This window comes from Aquarana catesbeiana, linkage group LG01 (assembly GCF_042186555.1).
Source record: "Aquarana catesbeiana isolate 2022-GZ linkage group LG01, ASM4218655v1, whole genome shotgun sequence".
Lineage (NCBI taxonomy): Eukaryota > Metazoa > Chordata > Amphibia > Anura > Ranidae > Aquarana > Aquarana catesbeiana.
This window is the reverse complement of record NC_133324.1, coordinates 878,400,426-878,426,527: the sequence shown is the minus strand read 5'-3', so window position 1 is coordinate 878,426,527 and position 26,102 is coordinate 878,400,426. Positions and strand designations below refer to the sequence as shown.

The window sequence follows — 26,102 nt, the reverse complement described above, 5'->3', positions numbered from 1 at the left end:
CGTGTGTACACAAATCCAACGGACAAAGTGCCACGCATGCTCAGAATAAATAAAGAGATGAACGCTATTGGCCACTGCCCCGTTTATAGTCCCGACGTACGTGTTTTACGTCACCGCGTTTAGAACGATCGGATTTTCCGACAACTTTGTGTGACCGTGTGTATGCAAGACAAGTTTGAGCCAACATCTGTCGGAAAAAATCCTAGGATTTTGTTGTCGGAAAGTCCGACCGTGTGTACAGGGCATAAAACCACACTAATGCCCTGTACACACGATCGGACATTGATCGGACATTCCGACAACAAAAATTCATGGATTTTTCGGCCGGATGTTGGCTCAAACTTGTCTTGCATACACACGGTCGCACAAAGTTGTCGGAAAATCCAATCGCTCTGAACGCGGTGAAAAACAGGTACGTCGGGACTATAAACGGGGCAGTAGCCGATAGCTTTAGTCTCTTAATTTATTCTGAGCATGCGTGACAGTTTGTGTGTCGGATTTGTGTACACACAATCAGAATTTAAATGATCCTATTTTGTTGTCGGAAAATTTTATATCCTGCTCTCAAACTTTGTGTGTCAGAAATTCCGACGGAAAAAGTCCGATGGAGCCCACACACGATCGGAATTTCCGACAACACAATCCGATCGCACTTTTTCCGTCTGAAAATCCAACTGTGTATATAGGGCATTATACTTTAACATAATAAGATGAAAAAAAGTTTTCATTCTTTTTATTAATGCCCAACTACGGTAAAAATGAAAAGTCCGGACACTGAACTGTCTCTTGGTAACCGCACATGCAGTGCAAGGCTATGGGCCGTGCACCAGTCTTGATGATGTCAGAGGACCTTAAACAGCTGAAGTGCAGGGGGGAAGAAGCTGCAGGAACTGGTTGAGCAATGCAGAGGATCAGGTAAGAAAAACTGATTTAGACAGTCCCTTAGGCCAGGGATCCTCCAGCTGTTGTGGAACTACGTTTCACATGAGGCTGGCAGTTACAATTACTCCCAGAGGCATGATGGGACTTGTAGTTCTGCAACAGTTGGAGGGCCCCAGGTTGCCTACCCCTGCCTTAGACATTAACAAAGAGTTAACCCTTCTAACACTGAGCTTTGATTGTTGCACTCTACAGACACTACGTCATTAGCCCCATGGTGTTGAATGGATTCTTTTCTGGCCCACAGTATATCATTATGGTGGTTTAGGCAATAGACATGGATACTGCCATCGTATCAGATTCCAGAGACCTGGTGGGGGTCCCCAAGGAGTTTATTTAAGTGCACGTGTTGAGTGGATATGGTCCTCTGTCTTAAGGAGTGCATACAGTGTATTATAAGTTTAAAAAAACAACAAATTGATGATGTTTTTTGTATGTATGTGTTAAAAAACACTTGTGGCACTATGACTGTGACATGTTTTGCCTGTGACACATTGACCCATGTGTGCATGTGTCTGGGTTCCTAGTGCCGCCAGTTACTAGTGGGCATGCCCTTCTCTCCTTCTCCTGCCCTTGACACAAGGTGAATTACTAATGGCTCCTTGCAATGAACAGAGTCAGTCCTGCATGCTGTTTTCTGCAGTCTCCTGGCTTAACACATGAATTGTCGGTACCCCTTGCTGGAACTCTTTTGCATACTGGCAGTAAGGTAGATCATATGTAAGGGAAGTGGCCCTGCAGGCTTTTCCAGCTCACGATCCATTAACGGCTTTGAGGCAGCTTGCAATGTCTTTCCTATGCATCTGATGCTGACAGCCTGAATCATTGTTTCCTGCTTAAATCCACCCGCTCATCAGAGTCCTCACTGTTGCTTCTTTTTCTGCATTATCCAGGGGATTTTTTTTTTTTTTTTTTGCAGCTTGTCAGATTTTATGTCAAAATTCTCTGCCATGATAGCTGACTCAGAAGGCAGGGGTCGCAAGCCGCCTTCTCCAGAGCCTGTCTGTTATACCCGCAGCTGTGGTTGGTTCTGCACACACAGCTGAGGGTGATGAGGAGCGCAATGTCTTATTTGGATGATTTTGTATCTGAGGAGGTTCACTCTGCTGACATAATTCCTAGGCTTCAAGATACAATTTTGGTTCCTATTGACTCGGTGCGTAAATGTCTGAATATGGAACAGCTTGTGTCTGAGTTCCTAAGGTTACCAATCCAGACTCTCTTAAAAGTCCCAAACCCATGAAAACTTTCCCAGATTATTTGCTATTGCAGCCTGTTTTTTACATGATTGATCTACTTCTAATAAGTTATTTTCATCTTCCAAGCGTTTTGCCCAGCAATAACCTGTTAAAGAGGAATTTATTGGGAAGAGTCAATTACCATTGTAGATCCCTCTCTTGCTTAAACAAGCAATTAACTTCTCAATAAAGTCTACCATGACACTTGGAAAGCACACTTCACATGGTGCAAGGCAAGGAAGTTTCATCCCAGGAAGCTCTATTAAAGGCCAGATCTTATCTCTAGCAATTCCCTTTCAATGACCGCTTGGTTCTCATAGGTGAACAGACTTCTCTCTAAACTGTGAGGAGCAAACCATTTCTACTTTTTATTTTTTTTTCTTCTAGCAATATTCCTTAGTTTCTGCAGAGCCACTGGGGCTCATTTTGCAGCTCTACTGATTGGCTGATCCTCGGTATAGGCTTGACGGTCATGCCCAGACCCCTCTGTGAGCAAGAGGTTGGCCTGTGTTGTGCCCACTGAGCTCTGAATTCTGTGCTTGGTTGTCTCTTGGTAACACTTGGTGTATCATGTGACACCTGTCCTTGAAGACTCGTTGGGGAGTATGTCCACTGGGAGTGCGAAGTCTAGCTGGATGGGGCATGCCCCTGGATTCTGCCTCAACCACCCTTAGAGTGTCCTTTTGGGAGAGGGCCATGGATCTTAGGACCACTGCTGAGTAAGTCAAGGCATTGACTTTGGGAGCCTGATGGGTGCTTTTATGCCCCAGTCTGTTCCATCTAAGGGGTTAATAGTGGAGTGGAAAGAGGTGCAGCACCATATTTAAATTTGGCGCCATTTTCATGGGTCTTACTGCCCATGCACCCGTACAGAGTCTCTGCAGCCTCCCTTCGGGTTGGTTGCACTACGCATGCATGGGCATTTGGTGGCAGTATTGCAGGTGAATTATTACATTACACTGGTTGAGAAAATGGAGTACTTTTTTTTTATTTACACTAACATACAATCTTTCAGGACAAGCTTTCGGGGCACTAATACGGCTACAATCAAATCAAGTATTACACTGGTTGTAAATGAATAACTACTGTATATCTTAGCTGTAAAATGATGTATCATTGCCTCCAGCAGTTCTTAAAAGCGTTCTGGAAGGACTTTTTTCATCTTAGCCTTTTCTGTGTTGTATTATTAATACAGTGAGCATTACAAGACGCACCAGAGAGGCAGATTCTTTGTTGCCTTCTGTACATGCAACCTGTCTATAGATTTAATATGTTTACTCATTACACAATTATTACTGAATATACTTAATGGCAAAGACAGGCTCTTCGTAAGTCTTCAGATGTCTAGATTCAGTTACATTTGAGTCATTTGAAGCGGAGTCTTCATTCTTAGAAAGCGATTATTTTTCACATACACTTGGGGATAGGGTAATGCCTCAGCGATAGCATCTCTTCCCAATTATGTTGCATGAGTGCCATCAGGAAGAATTTTATGCCACAATAGTCATTTATTTTCAGGTTTCACACTTTCAGGAACCTACAATCCCGTTTTAATAATGACTGCTTCTGTTTAGAGCTCCTATGGGCTTAGACTAATTAGGAAAGCAACAAAAGCTTCTCATTTTAATCAGCAGTGTTCTGCTTCATTTTGGCCCCATCTCAGAAAGAGTTCATCAATCAGTCCTCTGAAGTCATAAGCTGTTTCATGGGATAGAAATGTTTTGAGCATCAAACATTTGTATCATTCAATTGATAGTAGAATAAATGATAGACTGGGTTACTGACAGAAATTGCTTGCTGTGGCTACTTCCAATAGAGAAGATGCAGCTATGTGAGTCTGGACAGGGCCAGAGGACGTGGTTATTATTCATTGCCCTGACTCCTTCTGTTTTGGCTTCTTTAAGATTAAAGTGTATCTAAATCCATGGAAAAAATTGCAGCTTCCAAGACCTTAGAGGTTTTGGCTGCATTAGACAAAAAAAGACCCGTTGATCCTGTAGAAATTCAGTATCATTTTAAATTCCTGTGCACTGAACTAATATACAAACAATCTTATCAGCATTCCCAGCTATCCTCTGTGAACTATAAAGCACCACCCCTCTATACAATGGATATGATGATGTTGATAATTTCATATTTCAAATCAGGAGACATGTCAACACTGATCCTCCATAGATACAGTACAAGGAGTGAGAGATGTCATTCTAGCACAGGAAGGGTGTTACTGGCAGGATCACCGGGTGGAAATAAAGAAAAAAAAAGAGCCAGGAAAAAATGAATGCAGTAACAACATCTATGGACATGTACACTGCAATACATTACATTCTCTTCTTTTAGGTTTAGATACACTTCAGGGTTCTAGTGGTAACTTAAAGTGTAACTAAAGGCAAAACTTGTTTTTTTGGATAAGGTGGAGAGGGATTAAAACACCTGCCAGATATATATACATTTCTGTGTCACCATTAGGGAGAGTCACCCTCTCTATGTTTACCATTATCCTCAAAAGTGAAAGTACAAGAAAATCCTAAATTTCGGGTTGACATCAGAACAGTATTAGAGAGGAAATGGGGACAATAGTTCTGGTGACACCCTGGGATACCCTCGCTTTGGAAGGCTTCCCTCTCATTGTCAGGAGCGTGTAGCGTTCCTGATCCTCGTAAGCTGCTGGTCTCATTCATTGCTGTGTTGCATTCTCCTTGTCTGTTTGTCCACCTGCAAAGTGATTGAAGAGGCCAGTCTCTCAGTGGAGACCAAACCTGATTTAAGAAGAAAATAATTAAAAAGTTTTACTAAAAAAAAAAAACTGATTTAAGCCAGTCAAGCCTGCAGTCTCATGCTTGTGATATTGCATTTGTAACACATGCTCCAAGCTCCCTGTTTGTCTGCTCTACTGTTTGGTTTCCCCAGTTTATGGCATCGGATATCAACTCTATGAACTCTGCCTAGAATACGTTGTTTAACAAGCCAGGTTCCAGATCTCCCAACATCCCCAATATGTTGCACCAGTCTTGTGATGTTTACATTACATGTATAATTGAAAGCTTGGTCTGCAGTAGACCTGGGAAAATTGTGGCCCTAGGGCCACATCCGGCCCTTTGGCTATCCCTATCCATGCTTCAGTGAGCCATCGGCTTCCTCACTAAGTAAGCTGACATGCTCTGAGAGACATGCTGACAGATGTTCATATGGAGAGCTGCAAGAAGTTGATGGAAAGAGCCTAAGGAGCAACTAAACCACTCTACTACCCAGCCAAGTTCTTCCTGTGTTAGGGCTTGCACTCTGCAAACCCTAGGAGCTGTGTACCTGTTCTCCACTCCTGGTCAGAACCTGCAGAAATCTCTGCTCTAATCTCAGGCTCTCTCTTTCCAGTCACAGTGCTTTTCAGAGGACATTTGAGAGACAGTAAGGAGGTGTTATATCGGGAGATTGTAGCCCAATGGTCAATTAGAGGCCCGTGGCATGGCTTTCCTCCTGAACTTCAACTCCCAGATTCCCATACTGCCCGCATAGAATTGTATAGGGCTCCTTTAAGCTGCCTGCTTCTCCAGGTGGCGGGAGGCAGGCAGTGTGTTTAAACCCAGCATGTCAGTTCAGTTATAGTTTAAAGAGCAGTGGCAGTGTCACAACTCACTCCTTATAGCCAAGCATCTGGCTGCAGTAAGCACATGAATTTGACCTGGTTTCAACCATGTGCAGCACGGGAAACCATTCAGTTCTATAGTTGCCAATATTATCAAAAAATTTATAGGACACTTTTTTGTCTGTAGGCAGAGTCTTATTATAATTAGGGGGCGAAGTATTCATTTGTAGGCGTGGTGTGTGGGGGGGGGTTGAAAAATTGGTGTGGTTTGAACTAAATATTGGGCGTGGTTGGATTCTGAGATGAACGAGGGATGGAGGGAGAAAGAAAGGGAGAAAGAGAAAAGGAGAGAGAAAGAAAGAGATAGGAAGGGAAGGAGCGAGAAGGAAGGGAAGAAAGAGGGATGGAGGGACAGCAGGCTGAGATCCTACACCACAATAGCAATATGCGTATTCCAGAAAGTTTAACAATCAGCAGATAAAGATACCCCAAACACCTGGTGTTGGCGCTTCAATCATCACGACACCATAATTGATATGGTGTCAGGATGATTGAAGCGCATTATTTCTATTATTACATTGTAATATAAAATGAAGTAGTTCAACTCACCATAATGCAGAATCAGAGGGAGCCCTGAGTGTGTCACTAGCCACCTTCTCCTGCCACCAGATGCAGCTTGTCACTTGCCACCATATGTAGCATGTCACTTGGCACATCGCTTCTCGGCCTTTTGGCTAAGATCCAGTGCAAACTGATTTTACCAATTGGCTGTCCAGAAGAGTTGGAAGACTGTATCCTTGGCCTTTGAACTTTGTTCATTGCTGCTTTTGGGGGTGAGTTGGAAAACTCAGAAGGATACTGAGCTGGAAAGCTGAACCTTCGGCCTTCAATTTACATATTATATGTGAGTTGCTGCTGCTATAGGAGGAGAACCGGAAAGTAAGGCGGGACACGATCGAGCTATTCGAATAGCTAATTTCGGTGACTGAGATGGAGGATTCAAGGAGAAGAGGAGGTGCGGAGGAAGTTCGTGGTGACTACAATGCGGACATTTTTGGTATCTTCCGTTTATTATTTCAGCAGAAGTCCGAGGAGAAAAGGACCTACGCTATTTATACAAAGAAATTTTTGGCCCGCTTTTGGAAATCGACATGATGGATTATTTTTGTGTTCAAGATTTTTTTTCGAGAGGAACTGTGGATGTTACTCTGACGGGCAGTGATGCTTGCAAAAAGGCATATACACTGTACAAGAGTAGAAAAAAGGATCCTGTTTTTTTTTGGTGTTAAAGTTTTACCCCTTTTTCAGTTGGAGGCAAAAATGGTGACCGTACATATGTACGACCCATTTATTTCACAACAAGAAGTGGAAGCCTTCCTTTATAAGTATTGTAAAAAAGTAATTTTCAAAGGAAATGGTCGAAATTCTTTTGGGGTGTGGAACGGCAAGAGGAGATTCCTTGTTTCGTTCAAGAGAGATCCGGACGGTGGAGTCCAGAGACCACCCCCAGTTGTTTTTATAAATAGGAGCAGAGGATACCTATTTTTTTCAGGCATGCCATCTTTTTGCAAAACCTGTCGTGAGTATGGCCATGAGAATGGCGCTTGCGGCAGATGTTTTGACTGTAAAGAAGGGAATCCTCAAAAAAAAAAGATTGCCCAAGAAGAAGGCAGAAGAGGAAGCGAAGAAGAAAGCAGAGATGGTTGTAGTACCGGTACCGCCTCAGGAAGACCCTCAAGAACAACCAGCGGAAGCTGCCCAGGGGGAAGTAGTGGTGGAGGAAAACAAGGGGACAGAGAAAACCGAGGATAATAAAAATTCAAGAAGAGTAGAAAATGAAATGAAAACCCAAGATATAACAACAGTACCAGAATCAATAGTGGTAGAAACAGAATCGGCGGAAATGCAGGAGGATGCAAAATCATTAAAAAGAGGAGTGGATGAAAGAGAAGATGTGGTAGAAGAAGAAGTAGTTGAGGCAAGAGAAAAGAACACCCGGGTGGGAGAGTTATTCGGGGACCTCACCTCTAGCGAGGATGAGGAGCAACTGAATATATCGGAGTTCCCATCTGAAAAAGAAGAGGACGGTGGGGAGAGTCCTGCCCCATGTAGACTACTAAGGTGATAAAGGTAGCCTCCCTGAATGTAAGGAGTCTGAGGAGCCCGAGGAGGAGAGTGGCTCTTTATGACTTTTTGGAGCTTCAGGGCCTAGATATCATTTTGTTACAGGAATGTAATCTAGAAAAAAGGTTAAATTATGACAGTATAAAAGAATTCTGGAGGGGAAATGCTGCCTTTTCCGGAGGAAATGATAATAAATGTGTCGGAGTTGGGGTGTTAACCTCAAAAGAATGGGACATTATAGAAATAGAAGAATTGTACCCAGGGAGGCTCCTGATGACAAAACTACAAAAAGGTGAGCAAAAATTTAAAGTATTTTGTGTCTATGCACCAAATGAAAAGGAGGAAAGAAGAGAATTGTTTGAAATTTTACGATTATTTATATTGGGTACAGAGCCAATTATTGTCAGTGGGGATTTTAACTGTTCTTTAGATAATGATCAGAAAAGAGACAGTTCAGTTGGTGTACTGAAAGATACCATTACACCGATAAATTTAAAGGATTTATGGGAAATTTGTGGATCAGATCTTAGCAAAAAAACAAACATGGAAGAACAAAAAAAACGAATCCAGGATTGATTTTATTTTTATTTCAGACACTATTCGTGCAAAAAAGTTTGATGCAAATGAAATCTTTTTCTCTGATCACAAATTAATATCTGGTACTATAGAAATTGATGGAGGTATCCAAAAGAAATCCCCATATTGGAAGCTAAATATTTCATTATTAAAAAAAGAAGGAATAGAAGATGAGTTTAAAAACATTTATAAGAAATGGAAAGAAGATAAGAACAAGTATGATAATATTTTTATATGGTGGGATGAAGGCAAAAAACTTTTAAAATAATTTTTTAAAAAGAAAAGCAAAGAGGTTGCAAAAGAAAGAAGAGAAATATATAAAAAACTAAATGCCAGATTACAGGTTTTTCTTCGGTTTTCTAGTGAAGATATTGATGTAGAGACTGAAATGGAAGAAATGAAAAGAGAAATAAAGAAAATTTTGGAGGAAAAAGGTAAACAAATAATATTCAATGCTAGAGTTAAAAACCTGGAAGAAGATGAAAAGTGTTCAAAATATTTATTTTTTTTTAATTATTAGTAAAAAACAGGAAATGAGAAAGATAGAAGGTGAAACATTAATAAAAGGAAAATTGGATAAAGTGAAAAGTTTTTATGATGATCTTTTTAGCAAGAAGAAGATTGATGAGTCATTGGCTGATTTTTTTACGCAAAACCTGGACAAACAAATAAATAAGGCTGAACAAGATTTTTTAGCACAAGATTTTAGCTTGGAAGAAGTTTTAACAGCTATTAAAAGTTTTGATAGTTCTAAAACACCTGGAAATGATGGATTACCGGTAGAATTTTATAAATGTTTTTGGGAGATTTTAAAAGAAGATTTTTTAGACATTATTGGAAGAGCCTCAAAGGACTTTGTTTTACCAGAATCTTGAAATGAGGGAGTGATTGTGCTCTTTTTTAAAAAGGGTGATAAAGAACAGATTAAAAACTGGAGGCCGATTACATTATTGAACAGCAATTATAAAATTTATGCCAAGCTTATTGCCAATAGGATGAAGAAATGTGTGGGGTCAATTATAGAAGATGATCAATCTTGTGCAGTACCTGGAAGAGTAATCTCGGATTCTCTAATTCTGATTAGAGATGTTATTTGGGATGTAAAGGACAAAAACCAAAAGATTGCTTTAGTATCCCTCGACTTTGAAAAGGCATACGACAGAGTTGCTCATGAATTTTTATTTAAAACGTTGGGAAAAATGGGTTGTCCGGAAAGACTTTTAAAACAGATAAAAAGTTTATACGAGAAGGCTTTTAGTAAAGTATCAGTAAATGGGTTTTTATCTAACAAAATTAAGCTACTGAGTGGAGTAAAACAAGGGTGTCCTCTGTCACCCATTCTTTTTATATGTGCAATAGAACCACTTTTGTGTGCTGTGAGAAAGGACAAATTGATTGAAGGTTTTTTTACTCCAGGAAACGAAGGAAAACAGATAAAAACAGTAGCATTTATGGACGATGTCACTTTAGTTGTTAAACATTTTAAAAGCTTAAAAAGAACACTTAGAACAGTAAGTTGGTTTGGTGAAGGTTCAGGTTTTAAAGTGAATTTGGAAAAATCAGGAGTTTTTACAATAGGAGACTTTTATACAGAACCAGATTTAAAAATGCCAAAAGTTAAAGAATTAAAAATCCTAAGAGTATGGTTCTCACAAAACTGTGGTAATTACAAAAATTGGGAAGCCCTGTTGGAAAGAGTGAAAAAGAAATTAGATTTTTGGAAGTTAAGATTACTAAGTATGGAAGGGAAGATACGGATTATCAAACAAGTGATTTCGCCAATTATTTTATACATTTCAATGGTTTTTTTCCCACCAGTTCTAATTTTAAAGAGACTAATTAAACTTTGCTTCAGTTTTTTTTGGAGTTCAAAAATGAATCGAATTAAAAGAGATGAAATTTATAAACCAAAAGGAAAAGGAGGAAAAAGTTTTCCGGACTTTAGAAAAATTCTGTGTTTAAAATATTTTTCTTATATTTTCAATAGATTAGTTAATAAAGAGTCACGGATTAATGCTTTTTTAAAATACCAATTAGGTTTTTTTTCGAAAAAATATAAATGGATAAAACATGATCATTTAAAACCTTTAAGAGGGTCTCCGCCTGAGTATTATATTATTTTAGAAAAAATTCTTAAAGAATATGATTTAATACATCTTGAAGAAGAAATTTTAAAAGATTATCAAAAGCTAAAAAAAGTGGTGGAAAATAGAATAATAGTCAGCCCAATTAAAAATTATTCTTATAAATTTACAAAAGGAATTTGGGAAGCAACACATTTTTCTTTGCTCTCCAACGAACAAAAAGACTTAGCATGGCGTATTGTAACAGAGATTGTTCCAACAAGAAGTTTTCAGCATGGTCGAGGTTTGCTTAGAAGTGCAAAATGTGTAAGGGAAGAATGTGTTATGGAAGAAACAACATTACATCTTTTTTGGAATTGTAAATTTGCACAGGACTGTTGGAGAAAAGTAGGACCTTTGATAAAAAACTTAAGCACTTTAAAATATTTTAATCATGAAATTATTTTTTACGGCTTAGGAATTGGAAAAAGGGATTTTAAAAAGGTTTGGCTGCTTATCAATTCTATTAAATTAGCTTTGTGGTAAGTAAGAAATATCTATTTATTCAAAAAAGAAAAAATATCAGTTGAAGGGTGTGTACGTTTAGGGTTGAGTTTTTTATATATTTATTATTTGAGAGATATAAAAAATTTTGGAGATAATATTTCAGAAAAATATTGGAATTTTGAGATGTGGAATAGATTGGTTTAAAATAGTTAAGGAAAAAAAGAGAGTGAGAGAAGAGATTTTAAGACTTGAGTTGGTGAGACTGAAGACTTGAGACTAAAGATTTCTGAGTGGAAAAAAAAAAAAAATCTGTTCTTATCAGTTTCTAGGAGGTGGCGCTTGCTTCTATCCCTGATCTATGGCGAAATAGTGAAGGGATGGCGGTTACTATGCAAAGCCTGCTGGAGTAAAGGTGACCTGGAGCGGTTCGTAGCCGAAAGGGAAGCCTTCTGATGAGGATGGAGAACCACAAGGTCCGTAGGGTCGGGCCCCTGGCCTTCTGGCCTAGATTGGGGTGGCTCTAGCTCCAGCCAGTTTTTCTGGGAGAGAACGCTTACTCCTCCTTCGGGGGGGAGTGGTCAGTATCTCCAGAAGAATATAATTAGGCAGGAGGAACGGAACGATGGTGGAGCCTGATGGTACAGGGCTCTCACCAAGTTTCCTGAACTCCAGGCCTTCCTGGTGGGGGTGGGGGCTGCTGTGGTCTGGGCTGTGGGTGTCAGGGTTGCTTTGAAAAGCCAGTGGTGAATATTCACTGTGTGTAAGCACTTGATTTTATGGCACCATGGTCACTTCACCACTACACACATTTTTCACACCTGCCTCTTGGGCCGAGCCTTTTGGCTGGGACCAGGGGAAATTTTTATGCCTGGCCGGAGGGCCGGCCATTGTATTGCACAATAGTCACTTTCACTCTCCCATCTTACTATCTCCCTCACTCTTTTATTTACCCCTGTGTTTGTCACCTTTTTGTATTTTTTTGTTTGTGATGTATACACGTTTTGTCACTGTGTGGCGAGTAGGGTGTGGGTCCTCGGGCCTACTCTGAAAGTCTTGGGAAGGGGTGGACATAGGCCTTCTGGCTTGTTTCACCCTCTCCTTTGGGGGTCTCCCTTCGGGGGAGCCCCACTTGTACTTGGGTTGGTCTGTTTCGGCAGACCTTGCAGTAAATGGGGTCCGCCTGGTTTCGGCCAGATGGACCCATTGTCTGAGTACCTCAGTCCCTGTCTGGAGCCTAATGCCCCGGGGGATCAGGGTAAGGTCTTTCCCTAGTGGAGGACTCTGAACACCCATTGCACGTTTTTGTGTTTCACTCTCTATGTGTGGGCACTTTTTTTTGGCACCGGGTGGAAGTTTTTGAGGTGTGTTTGCACGCCACTGGCTTTTCAATAAAAAAAAAAAAAAACTCGCCACATCGCCTGCCACCAGATGCAGCTTGTCACTTGCCATGTTGCCTGCCACCAGATGCAGTATGTCACCTGCCATGTTGCCTGCCACCAGATGCAGCGTGTCACCTGCCGCGTCACTTGCCGCGTCGCTTGCCACCAGATGCAGCGTGTCAAATGCCACGTCACATGTCACCAGATGCAGAGCTCACTTGTCACCAGATACATCTGGTTACTTGCCACCAGATGCAGCTTGCCCACCAGATTCATTATGAGACCTCCATGCTGCTGTATTGCCAGAGCCGCCACTAGAGGTCCGGTGTCGGCACTGGTGATTTGTCACCGCTGCCATTTTAGAGAAGACCAGCTCTAATGGAGGCCGAGGGTAAGAAACAAGAGGTGGAGCCCGGGTGGCAATGAAAGCTGCTGCCAATAGAAATGGAGCTGCCGCCAACCCCCTGCCTCGTGGCCTGGCCCACAACAGGTCACAGACTGGCAGTGGGGCGGGGGGGTTGGTGGCAGCTCCATTTCTATAGGCAGCTGCTTTCCTTGCCACCCGGGCTCCGCCTCTTGTTTCTTCCCCTCGGCCTCCACAAGAGCTGGTCTTCTCTAAAATGGCGTAGGAGAGAAAATTACCAATGCTGACCCCGGACCTCTAGCGGAGGCTGTGGTGATACACAGAACACCAGGACAAACCTAATTTCTCGTGATTTCTCCTGGGACATGGTGAGACCAGGATTTGGGTCTGAATACCAGAAATGTCCCGGGAAAATCAGGACTGTTGGCAAGTATGCAGTTCATTTGCTGACAAGTATAAAGCTGATAAGAACAGAAAGCATGGTTACAGGGAGATGAGCTCATTATTGTACTGCTTCTTCTTTTACCCTCCAGTAATCCACTGGAATGGGTCTAGGTCACAGCGGTCTCCAAACTACGGCCCTCCAGTTGTTCAGGAACTACAATTTCCATCATGCTTAGTCATGTCTGTGAATGTTTTACAATACCTCATGGGACGTGTGGGCTCAGAAGTAGTAGGTTGAATGATGCTGGCCATCAGGCTGAGGGCATCTCGCTGCAAAAAAATACCACAGGGGAAATCTCTGGACTAAACCTTCCGGACCACCCACCATACATACACTGTGGCATGGGGGCATGGGGGCCTGGCTGCACGAGACAACATACCAGTAAGTTGTTTACTCTTCCTGGGTCTGGGGCGTGCGCGTGCTGCCGGGGACCTGTTCCCACTGTGATTGGGAAGCAAAATCAGCGGGTCTGGCGGTCACGATGGCCGCCGGCCACCCGCGATCATTCGTAGGAGAGGCAGAATGGCGGTGTGCCTATGTAAGCAAGGCAGACCCCTGTTCTGTCAAAGAGGAGGAGAGGGATCTGTGATTCCTGCTAATCAGGAACACAGATGTTTCTCTTCCTCCAGTCAGTCTACCCCCACCCTCCCCACAGTTAGAAAGCATTCCCTTGGAGCACACGTAACCCTTTGATCGCCCCTAATGTTAACCCCTTCCCTGCCAATGTTATTTATTCAGTGACAGTGCATTTTTTTAGCACTGATCACTGTATTGGTGTCACTGGTCCCCAAAAAGTGTCACTTAGTGTTCGATTTGTCCGGCACATTGTCGCAGTCCCACAAAAAATCGCTGATCACCACCATTACCAGTAAAAAAAATGCCATAAAAATATCCCATAGTTTGTAGACGTGACAACTTTTGTGCAAACCAATCAATATACGCTAATTGGAATTTTTTTACCAAAAATATGTAGCAGAATACATACTGTCCTAAATTGATGAAGAAATTTGATTTTTTTAACATAATTTTTATTGGATATGTGTTATAACAGAAAGTAAAAAAACATTGTTTTTTTTTCAAAATTGTTACATAGTTACATAGTAGTTACATAGTAGGTGAGGTTGAAAAAAGACACAAGTCCATCAAGTCCAACCTATGTGTGTGATTATGTGTCAGTATTACATTACATATCCCTGTATATTGCGGTCATTCAGGTGATTATCTAATAGTTTCTTGAAGCTATCAATGCTCCCCGCTGAGACCACCGCCTGTGGAAGGGAATTCCACATCCTTGCCGCTCTTACAGTAAAGAACCCTCTACGTAGTTTAAGGTTAAACCTCTTTTCTTCTAATTGTAATGAGTGGCCACGAGTCTTATTAAACTCTCTTCTGCAAAAAAGTTTTATCCCTATTGTGGGGTCACCAGTACAGTATTTGTAAATTGAAATCATATCCCCTCTCAAGCGTCTCTTCTCCAGAGAGAATAAGTTCAGTGCTCGCAACCTTTCCTCATAACTAAGATCCTCCAGACCCTTTATTAGCTTTGTTGCCCTTCTTTGTACTCGCTCCATTTCCAGTACGTCCCTCCTGAGGACTGGTGCCCAGAACTGGACAGCATACTCCAGGTGCGGCCGGACCAGAGTCTTGTAGAGCGGGAGAATTATCGTTTTATCTCTGCAGTTGATCCCCCTTTTAATGTATGCCAATATTCTGTTTGCTTTATTAGCAGCAGCTTGGCATTGCATGCCATTGCTGAGCCTATCATCCACTAGGACCCCCAAGTCCTTTTCCATCCTAGATTCCCCCAGAGGTTCTCCCCCCAGTGTATAGATTGCATTCATATTTTTGCCACCCAAATGCATTATTTTACATTTTTCTACATTGAACCTCATTTGCCATGTAGTCGCCCACCCCATTAATTTGTTCAGGTCTTTTTGCAAGATTTCCACATCCTGCGGAGAAGTTATTGCCCTGCTTAGCTTAGTATCGTCTGCAAATACAGAGATGGAACTGTTTATCCCATCCTCCAGGTCGTTTATGAACAAATTAAATAGGATTGGTCCCAGCACAGAACCCTGGGGGACCCCACTACCCACCCCTGACCATTCTGAGTACTCCCCATTTATCACCACCCTCTGAACACACCCTTGTAGCCAGTTTTCAATCCATGTACTCACCCTATGGTCCATGCCAACGCACCTTATTTTGTACAGTAAACGTTTATGGGGAACTGTGTCAAATGCTTTTGCAAAATCCAGATACACCACGTCTACGGGCCTTCCTTTATCTAGATGGCAACTCACCTCCTCATAGAAGGTTAATAGATTGGTTTGGCAAGAACGATTCTTCATGAATCCATGCTGATTACTGCTAATGATATCATTCTTATTACTAAAATCTTGTATATAGTCCCTTATCATCCCCTCCAAGAGTTTACATACTATTGATGTTAGGCTAACTGGTCTGTAATTCCCAGGGATGTTTTTTGGGCCCTTTTTAAATATTGGTGCTACATTGGCTTTTCTTTGTTTATAGCACAAAAAATAAAACCTGCAGAGGTGATCAAATACCACCAAGCTGTATTTGTGGGAAAAAAGGAAATCAATTTTGTTTGGGTACAACGCCGCACGACCGTGCAATTGTCAGTTAAAGTAACACAGTGCCGTATCGCAAAGGTCATTAACAGGGTAAAACCTTCCAGGGCTGAAGTGGTTAATGGCCTTTTAATTTTTACCTTAGTATTTTTAGCTGGAGTTCTGCTTTAGGCTACCCATTAAAACTGTACTTGTAAAATTTCCTTTAAATATTGTTATAAACATGTCTGTTAGACTTTTGTTACATGAAATTTGATCTCTGATTTCAGAGCAGCCTACAATTTATAATCATTTTTTTACAATCGTGGAAAAATGTCACTTGGAATCGGGTTTCAGGGTCGGTTGACTACTTAGACACAAGTTGGTGAATTCTGAAGTCTGGCTCCCGTCTCTTTCCTAATAATATAAAGTCCATTACTATATGTACCGTCTCTTCCCGCACATCAGATAATGTGTTGCTATCCTAATGCTGATAACTGGAAATTGCACCAGTAATTTTCTGGAACTGGTTCCGCTGCTGTTCAGCTTATGAGTAGGTGGGTATTTTGAAGAAGGAAATCCGTGTTGGTGTTTGCCATAGCAACCTGTATTTTTCTAGGGCAGATTTGAATACACATTTGGGAATCTGAAAAGTTGCCGAGATGCTCTAAGCACTAATAAACAAAGATGATTTCCAAGGAATGTAGGGAATAAGTCACTGAAGCAGATTGAAAGTAATAAAATGCCTTTGTGAAAGAAAAATAGTTTGTGTACATAATAGTATTTGTGAATGTCTACCAAACTAAAAAAAATCTAAAATAATCCCCAACATTTTTATAAACATAGAAGAATGACGGCAGAAAACAGAACAAGTGGTCCATTGAAAGAGAAGTTCAGGATTTGAAAAAAAACAAGCATTTATTTTCACCTAGGTGGATGCAGCATCAATCCGATGCTATGTCCTTCCCCGCTGCCTCTGCAGTAAGAACTGAGTGATCAAACACCACTGATCGTTCAGTTTTCTTCCTCTGCTTGCTGAGTAGAGAGCTGGGACTGTCAGTCTCTGCTCTTTCCTCCATTGCTCACTGGAGTGCTGGGCTGTGGAGAGGGCAGGAGGGGGCTGGCTCAGGCTTTCAGCTAATTGTTGAGAGGCTGAGCCAGGTGCCGGTCCAGGTTTCTGGGTGGATACCAACCATATGGTCGGGATCTTTTCAGAGATCACCGCGTTTGATACAATTTGAGCTGTTTACGATCTTAGATCATGTGAGTTTTCCTTTTATATTATTTTAATAAATGCATGCTTTTTAAACGATATCATGCTATGTGAGCTTCATTTCCCCCATGGTTTTAAATACATCCGGTTGGTCTGCTGAAACGTCTGGACGGGTGAAGCTGTGATAGATCTTCCCTTCCCCCCTATTTGAAGTTGTGGATACCTGATGATCCATCTTGCCAGCCCTGGCGGCTAAATAAGCTTTCTGAGACTTGTAAGACGTATGTCTTTTCAAGTCCTCTGCTTCCGGTAAGCCTCCTCAGATGCTCTGGTGATGGTCCTGTCATATACTTAGACGTCTCATTTCATTTGGTGTTCTATTTTTTCATCTACCAGAAGCTTCTTAATACTGTTTTCACCAGTTAACCCTCAGAGACTTTTTCAGTGGTGGTTTTTGATTTTTATCAGGAACACAATTTTTTACATTTATGGACTTTTTCGGTTGATTTTTTATTTATTTATGATTTTGACCTTGTTTTTTCACTTTGCACTGGTGTATTGTAATCATTATATTTTACATGTCATTTTGTAACATATTGTGCACTTTTGATTATATTGAGTCACTTTTATTTTAATTTTGAAGTATTCCTTGTTTATTTGCTGGCCATTGAGAGATGGCTCGAGCCTAACTCACTATTTTTATACCTTTTTTACACACATAGCGCTACACTACATATTTTCAGCCCGCTATCGGCTGAAAATGGATAACAGAAGTACAGAATGAACTGCACTCCTGTGATCCATAGGAAAAGTATGGCCATAGTAGCTTTGGTCATAGTTCTCCTTTGATTCTGCCCCATTTTTTTTTTCTTATACATGTTTTTTTTATTAACTATTTTGAGTATAGATTTATGATTGTCCCAAACATGTCTGAATCCAATTACTGCTGACTGACTGCCTACCTATCAACTACACTTTTTATAAAATAATACTAAGATCATTATACACCACTGGACTTTTTTTTTTTCTTCTTGCAAGGTAAAGTCATAATGTGCTAGCATGCATCGCATCCTAGCACATTATGTAAAACCTACTTTAAAACTAAGCTGTTTTAGCGATGCGATGTCAGCGCTGCAGCAGTTTCCATTTTCACCCATTTTGCTTCTAGGTCCGCGGGCTCCAGCTCTGTGACTGGCCGAAGCCATGATGATGTCACTCCCGCGCATGTGTGCGGTAGCTGCCGTTCACAGCACCGGTGGGCGTTCCTTCAGAGCGCATGCGCCAGTGATATCATTGGCTGCATGTAATGTAAATATCTCCTACACGGTGCATGTTTAGAAGATATTTACACTATCTATAGGTAAGCCTTATTATAGGCTTACCTATAGGTCAGTGATGGCGAACCTTGGCACCCCAGAGGTTTTAGAACTACATTTCCCATGATGCTCAACTACACTGCAGAGTGCATGAGCATCATGGGAAATGTAGTTCCAAAACATCTGGGGTGCCAAGGTTCGCAATCACTGCTATAGACAAATGTCAGCAGAGGAAGTTTACTTCCACTTTAAAGGTTTCATGTCTCCCCTTTCCCTTCTTTCCTCCAGACTGTACATATTAAATTGCTAAAGTCTCTTTCACCATTCTTGTTCTCTATTTCTGGACTTGTACTATCTTATCAATATGTTTTTTTTTAAGTGAGGTCTCCAGAACTGGACACAGTATGCTAAATATGGACTATAGACCTATAAAGGGGAATTGGAACCTCCTTCCTCCTGCTGGTGATCCCTCAAGTGATGCATCCTAGAATTCTATTCGCTTTTCACTCTGCCTGGTCATATTTGCTCATTTTGCAATCATGTGAAATAAGTACCCCCAAATATTTTTTCTCTGTAGTGCTGGCCAACACTGTACCCCCAATGTTGTACACTATCAGAGGATTATTTTTTCCCTAGGTGCATTATTTTACTATTAGACACATTGAACTGAAGTTTCCACTGCTTTGACCAACCTTCCAACAATTCCAAATCAAGTTTCATGTTACAGACACCTCCAGGGATAACAATCCTATTACACACCTTTGTGTCATCAGCAAAAAGCTATACCGTACTCACCAGCCCTTCAGTTATATCACTTTCATAGATTAACTAGAACAGGACCCAGTACAGAGCCTTGTGGTACACCACTAGTGACTGGTCTCTGTTCTGAGTGAACCCCATTTTCATGTACCTAGAGTTCAGCTTTATTTTCTGACAGCAGCGCATACGCATATGAACTGTTTTTTTGGAGCGGACTTTAGAGGTACCAGAAAAGGAATACAAAATATTATTAGAAAAATAATAAATTTTTTATACAAAGATATAAACAATTGACAATATAACACCCTTTCATGACTAAGCCTATTTTTGAAATCTGGTGTTTACAAGTTAAAATCCATATTTTTTGCTAGAAAATTACTTAGAACCCCCAAACATTATATATATATATATTTTTAGCAGAGAATCTAGAGAATAAAATGGAGATTGTTGCAATATTTTATATCACACGGTATTTGTGCAGCGGTGTTTTAAACGCAAATTTTTGGAAAAGGGACACTTCCATGAATTTTAAAAAATCCAAACAGTAAAGTTACCCCAATTTTTTTGTATAATGTGAAAGATGATGTTACGCCGAGTAAATAGATACCAAACATGTCATGCTTTATAATTGCACGCACTCGTGGAATGGCGACAAACTATGGTAGCTATGAATTTCCATAGGCGACGCTTTAAATTTTTTTTACGGTTACCAGGTTAGAATTACAGAGGAGGTTTACATATGCGGGCGCGACTTCCGTATGCGTTTTCTTCGCTGCGCGAGCTCGTGGGGATGGGGGCGCTTTAAAAAAAAATTTTTTTTATTTATTTATTTTATTTATTTTTATACTTATAAATTGTGTTTAAAAAAAATGTTTTTTTTTTACTTTTATTGCTGTCACAAGGAATGTAAACATCCCTTGTGACAGTAATAGGTGGTGACAGGTACTCTTTATGGAGGGATGGGGGGTCTAAAAGACCCCCCATCCCTCCTCTGTGCTTCAAAGTATTCAGATCGCCGAAAACAGCAATTCTGAATACTGTGTATTTTTTTAAATTCGGCGCCATTGGCAGCCGAGTAAACGGGAAGTGACGTCGCTTCCGCGTTTACATTGAGAAGGCTGGAACGAAGCCGCCCACAGCTTCGTTCCAGCCCGCCCACAGCCGCCGGAGGCAGCCGATTGGACACCGGGCCTCCCGGTCGCACGGGAGGCCCGGTAAGAGCGGCGGCGGGAGGGGGGGCGCTTTTAGCCGCATCGGTTGTTATATACGGACAGCCGATTGCCCGCTCGAAACAACGGTACCGGGATGATGCCTGCAGCTGCGGGCATCATCCTGGTATAACCCCCAAAAGCCGAGTACGCACATCTGCGTACGGTCGGCGGTAAGGGGTTAAAAACAAATAGCATTGGCTTCCAATAAAATAAGCCACAAATAGTATATATATATATTGCTCCCTATTGCTGCTTGAATGTGGCAGGTCGACGTTTCGCTTTCGCTTCCTCAGGACCTCTATGCCTGACACCAAGCAGAGGGATTCTGCATAAGAAAAGAGAAATGATCATATTTCAAATACGGACAATGGGTACAGATATACATATCAAAAGGTGAGATGTCCCAGAAAGACATACAAGTGATGCATAGAGGAAAACGCTCACTTAGAACAGCATAACTCTCATACGTATGACATGCCCCATGCCTTCCCCGGGTGCCTGGATGGTACCAAGAATCACAAGGATGCCCAGAGGGGTCAATCAAAAATCTATATAATATAAAAATATGCATACTCTAAATAATCCAAAAACCTTGGGATGGAATTAGAAAAAAATAACAATGCTAATAAGTAGCCCTAAATTCAGCAAATACTTACTTGGCTATAGAGATGTAAAAGTTCCAATCTGAAGCCTAGCGGGTGTACGTGTACCAAACTGGACTCAGTGGCTGTGGGCTAAAATGAAAAAAAAAAAAAGAGTACAGCTTTATTTTCTGACAGCAGCGCACACGCATATGAACTGTTTTTTTCCTTAATGAACCTTAAAATCAGACATTGTGGACATCAAGCCTGCTAACATGGAAGACTTGACAGAAGTGATCACAGCAGCAGAATTTCATCCCTATCACTGCAACCTTTTTGTGTACAGCACCAGCAAAGGATCTCTGAGGCTGTGCGACATGAGGGCGTCTGCACTCTGCGACAAGCATTGCAAGCGTAAGTCTAATGAGATGCACAGAGCTGATCCATATGGTAACAAAATGTTAATTGTTCGGGGGGGGGGGGGGGGGGGGTTGCACACATCAACAGTTTTATTCTATCTCACAAAGGAGAAGACTCAGACAGAAATGGGCTATTTTGTTGCAGTTTTAATTTGTTATTATCTATTGTTTAAAGGTAAACTCCAGCCACAAAATCCTTATTTAAAGCGGGGTTCCACCCAAATTTTGAACAATATCTGTATGTATTCTCTTCCTTGCCTAGATGCTGACATGCCGTTTAAAAAAATTTCAATCGCCGTAATTACCTTTTATTTTTCTATTCTTCTTTGCACTTCCTGGTTCTCCTCCTGTGGGAGTAGGCGTGTTTCTAGCCTCTCCCAGACTCCTGGGAGCTAGTCTCAGGCTTCCCAGGATGCCACTGAGCATGTGCGGGAACGAGCGGTGAATGCTGGGAGCACAGCATTCACCGCATCCAGGAAATAAATGCTTGTAGGCTTCAAATGCCCACAATGAAGATGGAAACCACCTGCAGTGAATAATATAAGTTATTCTTTCCAACGAAATCTGACACAGGCGGACATATTACACACAATATGTGAGTATGTAATGCTGAGAAGAAAAGTTTGTGAATGAATTAAAAAAAAAAAAAACGATAGATAGGTGGACCCCCGCTTTAAAGTGGCTGTAAAGTATATATTTTTTTAAATAACAAACATGATATAGTTACCTGCTCTGTGCAATAGAATTGCAAAGAGCAGCCCTGATCCTCCTCTTCTGGGGTCCCCCGCTGGCGCTCCTGGCTCCTCCTCTTCTTTGTGTGCCACCATAGGAAGGTGCTGGCTCAATCCCAAGCTACACTGCCTGCGTCTAAAGACACAGACAGCGCCGGCCAATGGTTTCCACTGCCTCAGCATAGCCTGTGAGAGCAGGGAGAGCTGCTACATATGGGGACAGCACTGGATTGAGTGAGGGCTCAGGTAAGTATAGAGGAGGGTGAGAGGGTGATACTAGTACCTAAATATTTTCTTACCTTAATGCAGAGAATACATTAAGGTAAAAATGTTTAGACTTTAGAACCTTTTTAATTTAATATTAACTATTCTGTTTGATAGCTACAAAGGACATACCTCCCTACTTTCTGAGATGGGAATGAAGGACACCTATTAGCAAAAGTATGTTGGCATAGGACACACCCCACTGCCACGCCCATTTTTACGGAGAATTGTACACAAAATAACTATTGGTTAAACCCACAAGTGCTTTTTTTACAACTATTATTCTTTTATACTGCCTTTTTCGAATTTACAAATGCAGCCATTTAGAAATTGGATGAAAGGTTTAGCACTATAAAACACTTTGTGATAGATAAGTAATGCATTTTATATAGAAATATATGGATCAGACCAAAATGAGGCACAAATGAGGAGGAAAGAGGAACAGAGGGAATTTGTTTCTGAATGAGAGACAGTCGCTGGAAATCAGGGGCAGCTGGGAGCAAATGACAAAGGATGTAAATCCATTGTATGTGTAAAAAATGCCTTTGCAAACCAAGATAATACCTTGTAAAATTAGCAGTGACATCATCACTGTGCTACAGGCTGCCTGCAGAAAACTACAGAAGGGGGCGGTTACAAAACCAGTCCCCCTGCACAAGGAGAGAGAGAGAAACAGTAACCAGTCTTTATTACAGTAATCTCCAGCACAAAGGTAAAGTTTCACACTTGAATATATGGCACAGATCTGAAATAAATACACAACAGACACAAAGATTTACGTATAAATACACACACAGGGCTGGTGCAAGGATTTTTGACAACCTAGGCGAAACCTTATTTTGCCGCCTCCCATTGGCCCCACCCCTGACTTCACCCCCTTTTCCCTGCCCATGTATACCCAAATCTTTTTAATTAACTGCCCATCAAATGCAGCCTCACCAGCGCCAATCAATGCAGCCTCACCAGCGCCCATCAATGCAGTCCCACCAGCGACTATCAAATGCAGCCTCACCAGCGCCAATCAATGCAGCCTCACCAGCGCCCATCAATGCAGTCCCACCAGCAACTATCAAATGCAGCCTCACCAGCGCCCATTAATGCAGCCTACCAGTTCCCATCAATGCAGCCTTCCAGTGCCCATCAATTAATGTTTGCTTGCTTACATTCATTCGGGAGTTGGGACACAGATACAGTCCTCCGCTACTGCTGCGCCTCTGACACTATGTGCGAGCGGAGAAGCGGCTGCCTGCTGATGCTGAGACTTAGTTGCTTGCTGCAGAGAGAAGAGAGTAGGAACACCAGTGGCCGGGTGCCCTAGGCAGCAGTGCGCCCTAGGCGGCTGCCTAGTTTGTCTAGTGGTAGCACCAGCTCTGTACACACACGCCTATTTTACTGTATATACGATATACATCATTTGTTTACCTAGAGTTCAGCTTTAAAGGTAAACTATGGTATGTTTGCAGTGAGTTACTATTATAATGTTTTAAAGTTATTTATGAAATAACTTTTTCACATTTTTTCATGATTGTACAGAATTGTACAGACTGTTTCTCCCTCTAGTGGTCATCTGTATATCAGCCAGTGCGTTTAGCAATCCTGCTAAGCTAAACCTGCAGTAGAGATTTCATTGTATTCAATAAGTCAGATCTGTCTTTCATTGAAAATGTTGGGAGAACAAGAGTGACACACCAATGGTTTAGGAGTCCAGGTATATTTATTTCAGCATAGAAGTCCAAATATAACAAAGATGCCAAGACTACTCACAACCAGCTGATGCAGAATGCTTTTGGAATAAAGTAGATAATTGTTCCTAATTTTATTGAACCCTCCATAAAACCAAAGGTCCTGATGTAGGAGGAGCCTTGTAAAAATTCAGGCTCGTCATTTTAATTATTTAGAAGGCCAATATAAATATATTTGGACTCCTAAACCTTTGGTGTGGTGATTGTACGATTGTATTCTCCCTACACCTTCTAATTGCCAGAGGTGCCTTTAAGGTCCCTTCTTGTTAGAGCAGACTAGTCACATTAGATCCGCACTCATACAGATGGCATATTGGGAGCAGCCACTGTGTCTGTGCAGCCACTGCATCCCAGTGGATATCAATGGGATTGGCTTCACAAGCATGCATGGAACACCTGTGCATTCTGTGCAGGTAAACATGGCACTAACACACAGTTATACACCCTGCGTGAACGAAGCTTAAGGGGGAAGTGATCTGTAGTCCAGCAGATGAGGACTGGGCAGTTCTGATACTATAGGAAGTTATGAGCTTACTGGATTTCTGTCAGTATCACAGTATTTTCAACCTCTTGTGGACCGCCCCACGCACATAGAGCGTCCCTCCTGCGCGAAATCACGTACATGTATGAGATTTCGTGCACTGGGTCTGGGGCACGCGCTCATGACGCCGGGGACCCGCTCCTGCTATGATTGGACACAGCGGGAGCCAATCAGCGGGTCCGGCTGACCCGATGTTTGCTGGTAAACAAGGCAGGCCGCCCTTCAGTGAGAGGGGAAGATGGAGATCTTGTGTTTCTGCTAAGCAGGAACACGGATTTCTGTCTTCCCCCAGTTAAAGCATCCCCACCCCCCCACAGTTAGAAAGCAAACCCTTTGATCGCCCTGGATGTTACCCCTTCCCTGCCAGTGTCATTAGTACAGTGACAGTGCATTTTTTTTTTAGCACTGATCACTGTATTGGTGTCACTGGTCCTCAAAAAAGTGTCAGATTTGTCTACCGCAATGTCGTAGTCCCGCTAAAAATCACTGATCACCGCCATTACTAGTAAAAAAATAAAAAAAAAATAAAAAGTCCATAAATCTATCCCATAGTTTGTAGACGCTATAAATTTTGTGCAAACCAATCAATATACACTTATTGGGATTGTTTTACCAAAAACATGTAGCAGAATACATATTGGCCTAAATAGATGAAGAAATTGGATTTTTTACATTTTTTTATTGGATATGTTTTATAGCATAAAGTAAAAAATATTGTTTTTTTTTTTCAAAAATTGTTGTTCTTTTTTATAGCGCAACAAATAAAAACCGCAGTGGTGATCAAATACCACCAAAAGAAAGCTCTATTTGTGGGGGAAAAAAATTTTTTGGGTACAGCGTTGCATGACTGCGCAATTGTGAGTTAAAGTAACACAGTGCCATATTGCAAAAAAATTGCCTGGTCGTGAAGTGGGGGTAAACCTTCCGGGGCTGAAGAGGTTAAAGAAATGGAAAATGTATTGCAGGGATGTACTGATATTTTTTTTTAATATGCCAAGATATTAGAGTTGCAATGGCTAATCTATACATCTTTACTTTTATTACATTTAATACCTAACTCCCCAGGTGTGGTTTTCCTGGGACAGGATATGTATGTATGTATGCAACCATCTAATTTTTCATGGAATAAGTGGATTTTATTATGGTGTGTGACTCTCATCCAGTGCGTCTTTCTCATGTTGGACCGGAGATAGCTTAGAGGAGTCAGCAGCACCCCAACAGCCCATGAATGACAAGTATAGGAGGTTTGGATCTGTGCTGAACATTGTGGGTATGTCTTGACTGTGCAGAATATGGGAATCTAAAATGTGAAATTCAAGTAAACGAGCGCAGCTTACATTACTGGCATGGTCCCTGTGAGCTGGAATGACTGATTCCTTCTCATGTAAAGGAGTTTCATCATACTGCATCAGCCAACGAAGATGCCTAAAGTCCATCACCCAGGGAGAAGATGTCATCACCAGCGAGGAACCCCTCACAGACTTCAGACTATTAGAGAGAAAGTAAGTATAGTGACTTTAGGTCCGCTCTAAAGCGG

General features: G+C 41.5%; 1 protein-coding gene across 4 annotated transcripts in view; it reads left to right on the top strand.

Moving 5' to 3' along the window:
• PPP2R2C (protein phosphatase 2 regulatory subunit Bgamma) overlaps positions 1 to 26,102 on the top strand; it is a 223,417-nt gene that overhangs the window by 172,211 nt on the left and 25,104 nt on the right. For all 4 annotated transcript variants that reach the window (XM_073610433.1, XM_073610424.1, XM_073610436.1 and 1 more), the window contains one exon: positions 21,118 to 21,282. In XM_073610433.1, the coding sequence (XP_073466534.1) occupies positions 21,118 to 21,282 (165 nt within the window). The remainder of the gene's footprint in view (positions 1 to 21,117; positions 21,283 to 26,102) is intronic.